This window comes from Heterocephalus glaber, unplaced genomic scaffold (genome assembly GCF_053883595.1).
Source record: "Heterocephalus glaber isolate CG9 unplaced genomic scaffold, H.glaber_assembly_v1.0 deba00001497, whole genome shotgun sequence".
NCBI lineage: Eukaryota > Metazoa > Chordata > Mammalia > Rodentia > Bathyergidae > Heterocephalus > Heterocephalus glaber.
The window spans coordinates 51,916,065-51,932,206 of NW_028258320.1; the positions used below are offsets into that span (position 1 = coordinate 51,916,065).

The following is a 16,142-nucleotide window of genomic DNA, read 5'->3' on the forward strand; positions in this document are numbered from 1 at the left end:
TTTACCCCATATTTTCCAATCTCAGGGTCTCTTTTTTGTTTTTTCCAGGACAGAGGCCCCATCTAGTGAAATGCATCTCAGCCTGACAAATTTTTCACTCTTCCTGGGAGCAGGGCTGTGACTGACGGATGTGCTTAGCTTTGCTGATGTGAAGGTGACCCCACTTCACTCCTGTTTTTGGAAACTATTCTCACTAGTTACTGGATCCTGAACTGGCAGCTATGGTTCTTCTTTAAATGCTTTGAAAAAGGTTTCATTTTCCTCTAGCTTCCATGGTCTCTGATAAAAAGTCCAGTTATTGTAAGAATGGTTCCCCTGTCCTTTGTTCCTCCTTTCTGTTTTCAAGTTCGTATCTCTAGCTTTGGTTTTCAGCTTTTTGATTATGATATTCCTAGGAGCTCTTTTTAATTCTGCTTTTCTAAGATACTTGGATATGTAAAACGAAGCCTTCATCAAATTTGGGAAATTATTGGTTTGTTTTTTTTTTGATCTCCCCAATCTGCTCTCACCCTCCTCAAACAGAACTTTTTTTTTATTTCAGTTATTATCATTTTATAGTTTTTTTCCATTTTCTTTCACTTTCCATTTCTAAATGGAGATTCCCTATCTATTCATTTCCTCAATATTCTCTTTTCCCTCAATTTGAGAACATATTTACAATATTTATATTGTACTATCAGCTTTTTAGGATTTATTTGCTAAACCAGCTCCTGACATCTGTGTCCTGACCATGGGTAACATTCTTCTGCTGCCTTGCCAGTGTAGTGATTTTCACTCCTGCGGGTGATACACTATAACTGTTGCATTTTGTTATCTTTTTCAGAGAAGTGTTGGTTCCATCTAGCACCTCTCTGGAGGCCCAAGGTGCTTCCCAAGCCCATCCTCAGGCTCCAAATATGCCTTTCCTACAGAGCTCATGAGGCTGTGGTTTGAGGTTTTACTTGGGCAGGTGCTCTACCTCCTTAGCTCAGTGGGCAATGTAAAGGCCCCACCTGCTCTGTCATTGCCAGGAGGCTGTTCTGGGATGATATTGAGCCATTGTCACCAGCTCTTTCCTGAGTTTTCCTCTCCCAGAACCTGGTATTCATGCCTGGAAACTACTGTCTCCTGTCTTTGGTCCAGTTTTATGGATGCAGTGGTTGGCAGGATAGTCCATTAGGAGCCACTTTATCATAGTTAGAAGAAGAAGAAATAGAAAATTATTAACGAAAGGCTTTTCACTGGGCCACCAAGTCATTTTGGGAGGATATGGACTCTAGTTTTTGAGTCTGGTGGCCATGGTTTTCATTTCCCTCAAGGGCTCCTCTCTGTGTGCTGCTCCTGGCCAACTTGGCCACCATCCTAGGTAATCTGGTTCTAGGAGAGTCTTACATGTGGGGTTCAGTGTGCACATTGCCTGTTCTTTGGGTGCTGCATTTCTCCCCATGTGGACTCACTCCCACTTTTTTTGGCTTCTTTGTTCTTGGCCCCAGACCATATGAAAACAGCTCAGTTCTGGCTGCTGTCTAAACCTGTAGGCAGTGTCTGTGGACCCTGATTCCCTGGCTGGGAGCATACTTGGCTTTGACCAAGGTCCTTCTGGCATCTGCATGGTGCTCTGGGCTCCTGAATCCTGCAGGAGTCCTGCCTGACACCATGAGCTTTCTCTCTTTTTCCAGCCTCACAGTGTTCCTCACTTTCCTTGACCTGTTTCTGATTTCTTCTGAGATTACATGTATTAATGTCACTTCTCTGATTTGATGAAAAGTCTGTCTGTCCATGGGTCCTGTAGAATCTTTACAGTCTTTGGGGGTATGCTAAAACTATGTCTTGGGACAGTGTTTGAGGTGGCCCTCTCCCATGCTATTGACAGCAAAGGCTTTGCTCAGAAACAAGGGCTTCTCCAGGGCGGGGTTGAGGGCCTGGTATGCCCACTACAGTGGTGACATCACAAACTTTCCAGGAGATAGAGGTGCATTTGTGTGATAGACACATGGGGAGCAATGGTTTCTGCACGGTTTATGAGTACTGCTTCCTCTGGAGCTCATGTCACAGAAAGTCTCACCAATGTTCATCCATTTGCCACCTGCCACTCCTTACCAGTTGTGCTCTGAGGTCTCCAGTGGTCTGCAAGGACAGTCCCTTTGGCCCTTTGTGTGAGTTCTCAGAGCAACAAGGCAAGGTATGATCAGAGGGAGACGAGAAAGCCGGGGGCACTGAGAGGCCAAGGCATCACCTGCCTCCTGTTGGAGGGTGGACCCCAGCCCTGCACATCTGCTTGGCCACCCAACCAGGCCCTCCAAACACATGTGCCCATCTCCCAGCCTCATGACCCTGCTTCGCTGCCAAGTGCACATGGAAATGGCATGCATTGAAGAGGATGAGGACCGACTGGAGCCCGCCATGGAACACCTGCAGAAGGCCATGAGCCTGGACAGCCTGGGTCTCTACCAGGACAAGCTCAAGACAGCCTTCAACCGCCTGCGCCTGTGTACCATGTTGTACCAGTCTCCAGAGCGTGCTGAGGACAAGGCCATCATGGCCATTGAGCAGGTGCAGCCACAGCCTGTTGTGGGGGCTGGCTGGAGAGGGAGCTGGAGGGGACCCCAGATCTGTGCAGACTCAGCACAAGGTTGGGGCTGAGGTACAGGGTGTGGCAGGGATGGAGCTGCCTAGGGCCCACTTGACAGCAAGAAGGCCATGTTGTGGCTCAGGGAAAAAACCCAGGTTTTCCTCTGAAGGCTGAGCATCCTCAGAAGGACCAAAGAAGAGGCTACTTTAGACAACATGCTCATCAAATTGGCCCTTCCTTTTGCAGGCAAAAAAAGTTATGCCAAAAGACAGTGTCAGGAAGAAGCGGGCCCTCCTGGTGAATGCGGGCCTGGCTCTCGCCCCAGATACCTTCCAGATTGTGCTAGACAGTGAAAACGAGGCCAAAGGTGAGCTCTACTCTCCACTCTCAGAGCCTGGAACATTCCTGTCTTAAAAGTTTCCTTCACTGCTTAGGACCCACTCCAGGCCTTCATGCTATCTTGAGCCCAACCCCAGACAAAGGCAGGACCCCAACAAATCTGTCTGTGCTGTGAGCCTGCACTTGATGTCCCTGACCTCAGTCCCTAATGTTCTGTCTTGGGTTTCCTGAAGCACCAGAGAGCAGCTTTTTCCACACACTGCTGTTAGTCAGTTCAGGCCACCACAGCAAAGCGTTACATTCTAGGGGATGAGACAGTGCCTCTATCTTCCTACCATTCTAAAGACTCGATGTCCAAGAAGAAGGTGTGGCAAAGCTGCTTTCTCCTGAAGCTTCTCTCCTTAGCTTACAGATGGTCATCTTCCTCTGCTGTACACGCCGACATCCCTTAGGTGTGCCTGTCCTGATGTCTTCTTCTCACAGGCCTCACTCAGAGTGGCTAAGGCTGGCTTAATGGCCTCTTCCCCTTACTCACTTCTGTCCAGACCCCCTCTCTAAATAAAGTGACATTCCAAGATCCTTAGGTCAGGACTTAAAGGGAGCCTCTTTGGGGTCACTAGTCAGCCCAAAGCAGTGTCCAAGGCACAGGGACAGTGGCTCTGGGGTTGCCTTTCCACATTTATTACTCAGGTCTAGCCTCTCAGCCATTGCCTTTATTCCCAGAGAGACTGTAAACTAATTTCAGGTAATAGAATACAAGGCTGCTGCATCACCCAAGTGTGGCTGGTGAGCCAGGAGAAAGAGGAGCATGTCCGATCCTCACAGCCCTAGCTCTTCCTCCCCAGGAGCAGCAGGGCAGGCCTGTCTGCCTGTCCTCATGGATGGAGGCTGCCCTCCATCTCCGCTCTCTGACATCTGGTGACAGGGACTGGAGCCTTGGAGGTGGTAGTCAAAGCTGGTGCCATCCTTGTTGTGAATCTGAGGATAAAGGAGAGGAGAACGAGGTCAGATAATGTCACCCTAAGAAGTTTGATGGCTCTGGAATTGGCCCCAGGAGGTGTAGGCACCATCTCTCTGTCATGCTTCACCATCTCTCTTGGTCACTTTGCCTCCTGTGGTTTCATTTCATTCTAACAAGTCGAGAAGCCATTGTAAATTTGTGGGCATCACTTGGATACATATGTTTTGCTTTCTTGATTCATTTTAGTCAATGAACATGAACTTCTGGCCACCTGTGGATAGGGTGTGTTCCTGCCTGAGAGGGTGAGCAAGATAGCACACACTCTAGATTCAGCCACCTCTGAATAAGCCCCACCTAAGACCTCATGAGGCTTTAGGGGGACATCTAAGCACAAGCTGTAACATACATGTATCAATTCCCCATAATGAATGTAATCGTTACATACTACCAACATATACCAATAAAAAATATTTTTTAAAAATTCCTCAGTCAGCTAATCCCTTACAACCCAGTCATCATTTGTATTTTGTTTTCTGTTCTCAGTTTCCATTGGGAAAAACAGGGGCCGGTTCACCTATCTCTTTGCAAAGGCTCGACATCACATGCTCAGTGTGGACAAGGCTGCTGGGCACTTACTTCATCTGGGAAATGAGAATGACCAAGAGAGGTAAGAAAGGAACAAAACAAGCACTCTTCCAGAGAAAAAAATGGACAGAAAAGCAAAGAAAGCAAAGTCAGCAGGAAGGGCCTACCAGCCTGAGTATACTGTCTGGAGGCCAAGCCTATGGCTGCCCAGGTGCGCAGGCTCCAGTGTCTCTGCCCCACCGAGAGGCCTGATAGGTGGGACCTTGCCTGCTCACCTATAAGAGACAACAGGCCTCAGCCCATGCAATGTGTAGCCCGTGGTGACACTGTCACTCCTATGCATGATGCCGACTGTCAGGACACATCAACCAGGGCAGACCAGGGTGTCCCCAACCTAGAGAGACTTACCTCACACCTCAGCCAGGGGAACAAATTGTGTGGGATATTTCTCATTGTCATAAGGATGGGAAGGTACAGTACCACCAGTACCTGATGGGGAGAACCAGAGAGCTGCACCTGATCCCAGGGACACGCCACATGGACTCATGGGCCCTCACCACTGCCTGCAGCCCACCGGCCAGGGCTGCCCCTCTCACCTCACATCCATGCCTATAACTTTGCTGGGACTCAAAGTCATTCTTTACAACCTCAAAACCATACAACATTGGCTTTTCCTCTCAAGCAGTCATTCTGGGTATTTTCTAATTTCACAACTTGGACTGAACTTGCTTTTCTCCTGTTTGGATCTTGGGGAGCAGAATTCAGATTTGGGCAGAGCTGGTCAAAGTTGCCCGGAAGCAAGGGGTCTGGGACGTGTGTCGGACTGCAAGCCGCTTCTGCCTCCTGTATGACATCAAGGTGAAGAAGCCAGGGAAGCTGAAGCGAGGTACACATTTGTTTCAAGCACATCCCCCCTCACTGTGCAGAGTGGGCTGACCCTCAGGCCTGTACACACCTCCGAATGGTGGTGGTGCTGGAGGTCCCTCCCTACCAAGGGTGCCTCATGGGGGTTGTGATGCCTACCAGCTGAGGGACCTCTTGGCAGGGGCCAGTTTTTTCCCTGAAGTAACAGGAAAGTTTACTAATCTTGCACTTTGGTTCAGAGGAGCCTTCTAAATGTGTGTAGTTATCCCTTCTCACCTGCAGGCTCCTTGCCCACAGATTCAGCCCTGAGGATTAAAAATATTTAAAAACAGTTGCATCTGTACTGAACATGTATAGACATGTTTTTTGTTGTTATTCCCTAAATGATACAAAGTGACAGCTATTCACATGACACTTACATTGTACTAGATGTTATAACTAATCTAAGATGGTTTATAGTGTGTGCAGCTTACATGCAAGCATGGTGGCATTTTATATAATGGACTGGGGTACCCATGGATTTGGGTATTTACATGGGGTCCTAGAACCGATCTCCATGGATACTGAGGAATAACTGTAATTGCAGCTGACTAAAAGTAACTATTCAAAGTTACCATTGGTTATCATTATGCCATCTGTCATTGAGTTGCTTTGGCCTGACTGTGTGCAGGGTTGCTATAGGGTCCATCAACCCCCCCCCACACACACACACACCTGGGCCCATCCCACACAGAGCTGGGGAGAGGATTAGATATCAGGGAGCAGGTCAGGTGTCCTTCTGTTTTTGTTTACTAGAAAAGAGGCAATCTTCAAACAGTGCTGTTCCCCTCAGGAAAGAAAAAGAAAGGTGCAGAAGGCTCGGTGCATGATGTCTGGAGCCAGTCCCATGTGGTCCTGCAGAAACAGACATCCCCGTACCTGCTGCGGAAGTTTGCAGAAGTGGGGTTCATCAATGCTGAGGTGGGTCATGGCATGCTTTCACTCATCTTCTAGGTACCTGCACTCGCGGATTGGGGTCATTGTGACCTATTAATCTGGATCCATTAGAGCTATAGGTCACAGTACTCCACCTCTGCTCCCCAAATAAAACTATATGTCGAGGAGGGAAATTTTCTTTTTTTTTTTGTATTAAATTCTTTTATTGGTACATTGTAGGTATACAACACAATTACATTTCTCATTGGGAATTGTACCTTTACATAATGCATCTTGGTTCTTATTTTTTCCCCATTCCTAGCCCTCCCTTCACGCCCTCCACCCTTCCCTATTTACAAACACTTTATTTCCATTTTTTCCATTTCTCATCATGTTTCCTTTCCCTTCTTTCCTTTCCCCTGCCCCTCCCACTACCCCTACCCCTTTGGACCTTTTCTTCATATTTTGCATTATCGATTATTCATTCTAATCATTGGTACCTTTTAGGTATACAATATAATGACATTCATCATTGGAAATTTGCACCTTTACATAGTCTCTCTTGGTTCTTATTTTTCACCCTTGCCCAGCCCTCCCTTCAACTCCTCCAGTCCTCCCTATTTACAAAGATTTTGTTCCTATTTTTCCATTTTCTCATATTAATCCCATTCCCTTCTATCCTTTCCCCTAGCCCTCCCACTTCCTTCCCCTTTGCCCCTTTTCTTCCTATTTCTCATGACCTATTATACATTTAGTCCTTATTTACACTTTCAGTTTCTCACACCAGAGAAACTATTGGGTATTTACACATGTGTGTCCTATTTATTTCACTTAAGAGTATCGCCTCAATGTGCATCCACTTAGCTATAAATGTCTCTAATTTCTCATTTTTTATGGCTGAGTAGTACTCCATTTTATTAAAAAACCACATTTTCTTTATCCAGTCAGGAGGGAAATTTTCATGAGTTCTTGGAAGATTTTCTGGGAAACCAATATGAACAGAAATGCATCATGTTGTGTGCTAATGCAAAATTTTTGTTAGAAACAATTTCTGAACTGTGAGTCCATAGTTACAAAGTTACACAGTAAAGCAGGTAATTGTCTTTGCATTTGGGGGATTTTAATTGGACTCAATTCTAGAAGTTTAACAGGTGATCCTGGAAGTGCTTCAGTGTCCTGGCCCAAGGCCTGGACTCACAGCTGCAGCCCCTACAGGTCTATTCCCACACACACACGGGGATGCTGAGATGTGAGATCAGCCCTGCCTAAATTCAGTAGGTAGAATGTAGCCCAGCTGAATCCAAAGCCCACTCTTCAGCCCCGGGTCTGAGCTCTTAGCCCAGCACCTGCACAAAGGCCCTTGGTTACTTTGTGACATGTTGTGACTTCAGAGTCCTCAGATCTTTAGAAGTGGGCACAAGGCTGAGGCCAAAGCACTCTGTAATTAATTCAGTAAGAATCTAAGGGATATGGGCACAATCAGATCCAACCCCTGTGCTCAGGGACCTACTGGCCCGATGGCAGAGCTAGCTTATGGAGTGAGATAGCTGGCTACAACCCTGAGGCTTACCCAGCCTGATGTCACCCAGATCCATTTCTCCTCAAAGTCCCTCAGCCTGTCCCCAGTGGGGTTCTTAGCCTTTAATGCTGAAAAACAGATTCACAACGCAGTCAAGGAGATTTGAAACTGGCTGGACATTTGCTAACATGAAAAATGTCTGCTCATCTCCAGAGGTCTGATGGTGGGTGTGGACTGACTGAGCTTTTAAAACAAGTTCTTCTCTTCCCGAGATGTGCACCTTTATGGTAAAGTGACAGATCATCAAGGAAGACAAGGTGCATAGGGCTCATCATGCAAGTCTCTCTGCCTTCTATCTGGCATTTGCAAACAAACCCTAAAGGAAAGATGTTTGGCTGTGTATTTCCCCAGTGCTAGGCCCCTGCCATGCCCATGACCTTTCCCATCATGCACTTCCTTACAGGCCACTGTCCACTTGCTGCGCTCAGAAGGTGTGGAGCTGAATGACCACGCTATCCCTCCTGAAGACTCAAGCCAGCACCCTGCTGGCTACGTGCCTGAGCCCCTAGATACCAACACAGAGTGGATCACATACAGGTGGGCAACAGTCCTGGCTATGGTGTGGGATGAGGATTGATGTGTCCCTCTGCACCCATGGGGCTGAGAACACATAAAAACATGGTCTTCTTTGTAGGAGCAATATCCATTCTCACATAAATAAGGCAAAGCACTAAATACAAAGCAAGACTATAAATTGCTTTATCTGGCCATCAGCAGTGCATCCTAGCAAGACCATGAGCACAGGTTGTCACTAATAAGAGGGAAGAAAGCATACGACTGTTTTCTCCAGTTGGTTTTGGTAAATCATACTTCTGTCCACTTTAGTTAGCTTTTCTCACTGTTAGTAAAGTTGAGCTCTAGGGGGAGCAGCACCAGTGGTGGAAAGTGGAGGAGCAGCTCCTTGAGGTCCAAATCTTAAAAGAAAGCTGTCACAGAGCAGCTTGAGCCCTCAACAGTCCTTGCATACAAATGACACACATTAATTTGCACAGAACATCTCAAAAGATCTGCCCATGTGAAATTTCGAGTTCAAAAACAATCATGAAACTAAGGTAGATGTTATATCAACCATGATGGGCTTTAGTGACTTTTTAATCTAAAATATTTTTTTAAATGAATATGGTATGAATGAACATTCTCCACATTTATGTGACAGAAACTGAATACTATTTAACTGTGGTCCCAATTCAATTGGGGAAGAAGAAAGGCTATTTCCTGTACAGTACTGACACAGTGTTTACTGTGCAACCTGCCTGCTGTCCTGCCAAAGAGAGAGGAAAGAGGTAGCAGCAGTAATTTCTGCACATGTTTCTCTTGGCATTAGAAGAGAATCACTCATCAGTAGCATTGTGAGACCAATGATCTGGCCCAGGCTCCACCCTGGGTCCATGTCCTGTGAGCACACTGTCACAGGACAGGGGACAGGGACACCTTTTTGGCCCAGGCCTGTTTCTGGATGAGGTATCCACACCCAAGTACCTGGCCTGTTTATGTACAGCTAAGGGTGGGTTTGACATTTAAAAATTTTAAAAACAAGAAAAATATGCAACAGAGACTATATACAGCTCTCAAAACCCCAAATACTGACTATCTGCCCCTTGACAGAAAAAGTTTTCCCTGCCTGGGATGGCAGAACAGAGACACTGTCCCCACACAGTGGGGTTGAGTGACAGCAAATTACCCCATGCAGCCTGTGTGTGATGGGAGCAGAATGGTGAGGAGGCCAGGGTGTGAGGGTGGATGCAGAGGTGGCAGGCAGTCTAGGCAGGGCCTCGAGCCAGGAGTTCCTCCTCAGAGCCGGTAGCAGGGCCCACACCATGAGAGAAGCAGCAAAGGGCAGCAGCCAGTGTCCAGATGGGAGGTGAGGACAGACTGGAGCCAGCAGGAAGAGGAAAGAGTGAAGGATGGGTGGGTTGCATAGGTGGACTGTAGGAGGGTCTTGGAGGGCAGCACCAAACTGAGGATGGCCACAGTGGGCTCCCATCTGAACCCTTGGGCTGCAGATACAACCTGAAACATCCCTGTATAACTGAGCAGGGACCAGTAGGAGGGTCCTGTGCATTGTCTTATTTAGGAAAAGCTTTGTGTGGAACTGAATGCTTCATGGTGTGCATTTGCAGAACCTGGATAGAAAACCTGTCACATTATGCCATGAATAACTGGTTGCGCTCTGCGGAAATCGGACAGGAGATAGGTGAAGCCTGGATTGTGCAGAATGCTGTGGTCTATGTCCTGAATCACAACCACCATCTCATCACAGCTGGGCGGCAGAAGGAGCTCATGGACACCCTGTATTACCTCCTGAACATCATCAAGGACATTGGCCCCCATGGGTGGGTGTGGGGGATGCTGCACTTATCCACATGCAGGGAAATACAAACTCAGGCCAGGGTCCATGGAGTCAGCCTGTCCCCTGGGCTAGAGGGACACCAGCTGGGGTGATCAAGGAGGGGTCTGGCCTGCACTCCAGTGACAAAATCTCCACCCCAACATAGCCTCACGTCCACCACTGAGCTCCTGCCTGCCTCCAGCTGCTGCCAGTGATTCAAAGTCTGCCTGGGGCTGGGTCACTCAGTGTGAGGCAGAAGAGTGACTCTGCCCTCCTTTCATCCTGTGCTTGGGGTAGAGGATGGAAATCTATGTTTATGTGTTTTTATCCACATGGATATGAATTTTTTCCCAGTTAAAATTAGAAGTTTGAAAACATTAAGTTGGGTCAAAGTTTCATCTAAGATGAAATTTTAATGTATTTTTTTTTGTCATTGTTGTTGGTGGCTTGGCTTTTAGTCTGAACAAAAGGGTTTTTTTAACCCCAGGCATCAAAGTAGGATACTAGAGTGACTCAGAATTCATAAACATATGTGCACTATGATTTTTAAAATTATGAGTAACAAAGAAAATGAAATAAGTAATTGCTCAGCAGTGTTTACCTCTCCCCCGGCATGGGTCCCTGACAGGGCCCATTTGGGCCAGGCATCCCGCTAACTATGCAGGATACCCAGGTCACAGCCTTGGGTCATACTGGATGGCCCAAGAGAGGCCAAGGGCCCCTACAAGCTGAGCTTCTCCTCACAGCACAGCCATCCTGTCTCTTGTAGGTAAATCCAGCTGTTTGGCATCTGGACTATTTCATGTTTCCCCCAACCCCATTCCACCTGGTAATCACAGCTAGACCATTGCTCATGGCTTCCAGGACATCTCAGCCATACAACCTTGGGCAAAGTAGCTTTTTTGCTTTGGCCAGTTCTTCTCAGGATCCTCTGAAGACCCTTCCCTGTCACATAATTCCCGCTCTGCCCATGGCCCTGAGACCTGCCTTGCCTGAGCAGCAGGAGCTCCAGCTCTGCCCTCAGAGGTCTGCTGTACCTCCTTGAGCTGGCCCTGAGGACAGCAGGTGACCCCCTCCAAGTCCCAGCAGATGAGTCAAGGGAAGAGATTTAGTCGCCCCCAGACCCACAGAGACACCACAAGGATCTGCATTGATGGTGTGCCCTACCCTGGGGAAGCTCTCAAGCTTGTGTGCTTGATTCCAGGAACTCAGTCATGTTAGCCATGCTCTGCAATGCCTTAGCTCGAGGCCTGATCATCAGCTGGATTCCCACCCAGACATATGAAAAGTCAAGAAAAGTTATGAGACTAAATATGTTTCAAGCTCCACTGGACTCAGGAGCTACCTCTGAGATCAAGACAGCGATAGAGGTATGGCCTCGCCAAGCCAAGGGGGGTGAGGGTGTGGGAGGGGACGGAGCAGAGGCCTCCTGGACACACTTGGGGGAAGGACTGGTTGGAGGGGAAGCCACTCAGATATGGCCTGTTGGGGGAGAAAGGAGGGCCCATGGCAGACCAGAGATCAGGGTGTAAAGGCCTTTGGAGGCTCCAGACTAGACAGGGAAGATCCCGCTCATCAGGTGAGAGATGTGTGAGCAATTCAGAAAGTGGGACTTCAGGGCTCCAGCCACTGGAAAACAGGTGAGTGGGCAGGGGCAGGCATAGGTAACAGATGGGATGGGGTACAAGTTAGGAGTTCTCATGGGTCAGAGTTTGTAGCTGCTTCTCATGCTTCTCAGGGCAGAGGAAAATGTGGAAATAGATCTAGGAAGGGACCCTTGTCACTTGGGAACAGAAATGCAGCAACCAATAAAGTGCTAACATGCCAAGCAATGGGACTTATATCATGAAGTTTATTTCCCAGTAAATGTGAGTTTCATTGTGGTAATCCCTACTGAAGGAAAAACTATGGTCTTTTTGATGGCAGCTGTAAGGGTTCAATAATCCATCAACCATTTCTAACTCAAGGAATCCTATAAAACTTGAAACAAAGTCAGTTTCCTCCTGAGTCCAAGGGGGAACTGTCAGATCCTCAGCAGAATCCCAGAGTGTGGATCCCCAGAAGTGTTTGTGGGGAAAACAGGAGCAGGGAAGGCCCGTGCCATCCACTGCTGGGGTACAGGATGAGCTGTCCCTGCCTGAGCCATCAGGAGGAGACAAGAGGCAGGCAAGCTGTCCATGCTTCAAAGGTACCTTAAAGGTGCCTCAAAGTGCCACTCAGGCCCTGGGTAAAGCAGTGTTCTGAATAGTTGCAGAGCTTGCTGCTTCATTCACTGCAGGTGTCTGCAGGTAACACTAAAGACCAGCCTGTGTGGAGGTGAGAGCCAGGCTGGATAAGGCCCTGGAGTCACGGAGTCACAGGGCCACAGTGAGGACAGTGATCTGCAAAGGGCTCCTATTGGGACTGAAAGGGAGAGCACAAGGCACATGGCTTTTGCCTGTGACAGCCCCAGGAAGGTCAGCACAAGCCAGCCAGACAGGCCACATGAGCATTTAAATCTTCCTCTCTAGAAGGGACAGAGGGCCAGTGCAAAGGGCCACAGGGAGTAGGACCCTAGCCTGGAAAAGGAGGTGGGCAAGTAAAGGAAGGGGCTGGTGTGGCCAAGGGACATAGTGGAAGGGAGGAGGTTCCCAGCTGGATCCAAGTGCTGAAAGGATGTGCTTGAAGTGGAATCCCAAGAAAGTCCTGCTCAAAACTGTCAGAGTGAAGGAAATCTGAGTACAGTGCAGGCTGGAGGACCAGGTGGCAGCGATGATAGTGTGGGAACAAACCTCACTACAGTGGAACATGGGAACTTGTGTGGTAGAGGAAGGATGCCCTGCTCAAGCTGTGGGGTCAGCATGGCCCACATGTATTCCAGCAGGGCTTCCTGTGGAATGGGATAGGGCTGTCTGGGAGTTTATCCAGAAGCCTGAATGGAGGACAGCAGGAAAGGACTTGTTACAATCTGTGTTTTACGAGCACCAGGATTCATGTTGTGGCTCATAGTCAAGTGACCCCAGGTTAGCAAATAGTCATTTCTAGTGGCAGTACCTACTGCACTGGCCAGGCTCTGTACAATAACCCACATATGGTGTTGTAGTTCCACTTAAAGGTAAGGAAACTGGAGCACATAACTAGTAAAGGAAGAAAGCGTGGGCAGCTGGGCTTTCAGTGCCCCAACCACACACCCTTGCCACAAACATGGTAGATCCATGCCCCCACTTTCAGGAGTCCCAGGCCTGTTCACACTCCCAGAACTAACACCACACTGGGGAGTAGGATGCTGTTCACCCTCTTACTGGCTTTGGGTTTCATTCGTGACTGCACCACAGAGTGATAGCCCCACGCCCAGGCAGTAAGGACTTAGGAAGCAGAGGATGTGACGCATCCACAGAACTAGCAGGGACCTAGGGAGCTGCTAGGTCCACAGGAGCCCTCCAGGCAGCTTGAGGACTGGACCACCTCCTCGGGCTAGACCAAAAGCCAGGCCCACACATCCGTTAATGACTGGGCTGTGGCTCAAGCTCCCCTGCTTAGATTAGAGCTTTGTGAATGAAGACATGTCCCTTTTAGGTCTGCGAGTTTGCGCTGAATTTGACCAACGGGAACATCCCAGAGGAGGTAGTTCCCATCAGTGTGCGACAGCAGCTCATCGCCACCTGGGTGAAGGCCAAGCAGATGCTGCAGCTGCAGATCGGGCACCGACTGGGCATGGAAGAGCAGGTGCTGTGCAGTGCTATGGACACGGCTAAGGTGGCCTGGGGGCAAGTCAGAGACAGGCCTATGAGTGGGATCTGCAGTCTGCCTACCCCTGTAGTTAGGCCGTTTGTCCTCATCACCACCTCAGTCATGATGCAGTGGTGGGGAGTATGTCCCATTAAGGATAGTCTAGGGCCTCTGTTTCCCCACTAAAATCACTGCCCTAATTGCCCTTGAGAGTCAGCGCTCCATAGGATATGAGCTCTGGACCTCTGGGGATACTGCCCACCCTCAGTGCCATTCATGGACTGAGGGTCACCTCCTTAGGCATCAGCCCCTCTCCAAACTGCAAATACAAAGGTCTGTGGAAGGAGGGGATAGGACGAGGCAGGGGCCACGGGGACTCAGAGCCACCCCATAGAGTCCCTGCTTCCTGCTGTGGGGCCACAATAGGCCTGGGGTAGAGTAGACCAGAGCACAGCCTGGGCAGGGAGCAGTGGGAAGTCAGGGAGGGAACCAAGGAGAAGAGGGGGGGACATTTGGGCCCAGCCAGGAGTGAGGGATGCATGAGAGAACAGGAGGGCCTGGGCAGGCAAAGATGGAGGAGCTCTGGGTCCCAGTGGCTGCTCCCCACCTCTGGTCAGGTCACCTAGCTATCAGCTATCACTCAACACTGCCCTACATGCTTTGGGCTGCACAACTTCACAACCTTTTTTATTACATGACACGATAACTTGGAGGTGGACATTTACAAAAGTAGTCTAAGGTGTAATCACTCCCAAATTTGTGATCTGATTATTGCTATAAAAACTAATGGTACACAGGATTAAATTCATGAATTGTCCAGTTCCTCTGTAGCCATCCTCCCCTGTGCCTCAGGCTGACAGATGCTCAATGCCCCTTCTGTCCCACTAGAGCACCAACGAGAACATCAACTCTGTGACCAGAGTCCTTGTCACTCTCGAGATGTACTCATGCAATGGCCTGGGCCTCATGGACTTTACTGTGCCCTCCCTGGCCCAGGTGAGTGACACTAGATGTCCTGGGAGGCACACTAGCATCTGTGTGCAGAGAAAGCCACCACCCAAGAGGGACAAAGGAGCTAAGGTCCAGAGCATCCCATCTGCACCAGCTAGAATTTCCACCCAAGGCCACATCCTCACCATGTTCCCCAACCCCCGACACAGCTGTGTATCCTCATTCCCTGAGAGCACAGAACTCCAGTTCCTGTTTGGAACATCTCTTTGTTCTGGCATAAGGAAGAGTACTTCTCTTTGTAGGCTCTCCATGTCCTTCTGGTCCTGAGCCTTCAGCACAGACAGAGGCATCCCCGGGTACACACTCACCCTGTCCCAGTCTGGAGGCAGCCCCATGTGGCAGGAAAGCCTCACAGACCCTGGGCCATCTGTAGCTACTGAGGACAGTGATGAGGATTTTGTGGTGTTTTACACTACATGCAGTCTTTACAAATCATGGATCTGTCTGGAATAGCATAAGCCATATCATCTTTGTCTAGATGAATGTTATACCATGTGCAAGATTTTACAGAATTAAATGAGCTCACTAAGCTCTAACAGCACTGCCTCTTTGGGGGACTGCATGCTGTTGAAAAGTCATCATCACTAACGAGAGGTCCTTCTCTCTCTCCATTGGGAAGCTGGTGAAAATGGCTTCTGAGTGCAGCTGGTCAGATCCTCTGGTGGAGCTGCAGACCCTGACACGGCTGGCTCACTTTGCCTACGTGGCCCGTGACCACAAGATCACTATGGCCTCCTCCGAGCAGGCCATACAGATGGGCATCAAGAACCTGAGGACACTGGGTCCGTAAGTAACCTTGGTAATGATGTTCTAATGTTCAGACCATGTCTTCAGTTTCATCTTCAGTTTGTGCTGTGTGGGGGCACCCACTCACATCAACAGGATTTGGGAGGAAGATGCCATCTGCCTCATGCTGAGTCTAAATTCCCACAAGGACAGGATCAGGCTGCAGTGGTAGCTCCAGAGCTGTGTTCACATAGCCAGTGAAGATCTGGGAGTCAAAAAGCAATGCCACCTGTGGTGTCTGTACCTTGTCAACCTCCACGTGTCCAGGGGCACAAGCACAGTGACAAGTAACCCCATGCCTGGTGGGTTAGAGAATACTTACTCTTCCCAGTGGAAAAGTGCTACCATTTCCAGGTTCTAGATGAGGAAACTGAGGAAGCATAGATTTAGTCACTCATCCTGGACCACCCTGCTGGCATTGCACTTGGTTGTAAGAACCCCTTTCAGCAAGGCAAGGCTATGCAGCTAGGGGGATGGCTAGCAAGGACATGGCACCTAGTCAGCAGCACCCTCA

General features: G+C 48.9%; 1 protein-coding gene across 16 annotated transcripts in view; it reads left to right on the forward strand.

Moving 5' to 3' along the window:
• Cfap46 (cilia and flagella associated protein 46) overlaps positions 1–16,142 on the forward strand; it is a 125,358-nt gene that overhangs the window by 19,630 nt on the left and 89,586 nt on the right. For 13 of the 16 annotated variants that reach the window (XR_015440551.1, XR_015440550.1, XM_087185585.1 and 10 more), the window contains 11 exons: positions 2,274–2,532; positions 2,798–2,918; positions 4,395–4,518; positions 5,195–5,322; positions 6,133–6,260; positions 8,198–8,331; positions 9,915–10,127; positions 11,328–11,493; positions 13,679–13,828; positions 14,720–14,827; positions 15,462–15,628. Coding sequence is in view for 14 of the 16 variants with exons in the window: in XM_087185585.1 (XP_087041711.1) it covers positions 2,274–2,532; positions 2,798–2,918; positions 4,395–4,518; positions 5,195–5,322; positions 6,133–6,260; positions 8,198–8,331; positions 9,915–10,127; positions 11,328–11,493; positions 13,679–13,828; positions 14,720–14,827; positions 15,462–15,628 (1,698 nt within the window). In the remaining 2 variants the exon portion in view is untranslated. The remainder of the gene's footprint in view (positions 1–2,273; positions 2,533–2,797; positions 2,919–4,394; positions 4,519–5,194; positions 5,323–6,132; positions 6,261–8,197; positions 8,332–9,914; positions 10,128–11,327; positions 11,494–13,678; positions 13,829–14,719; positions 14,828–15,461; positions 15,629–16,142) is intronic. The other 3 variants (XM_021253218.2, XM_087185588.1, XM_087185584.1) reach the window with 2 other exon arrangements.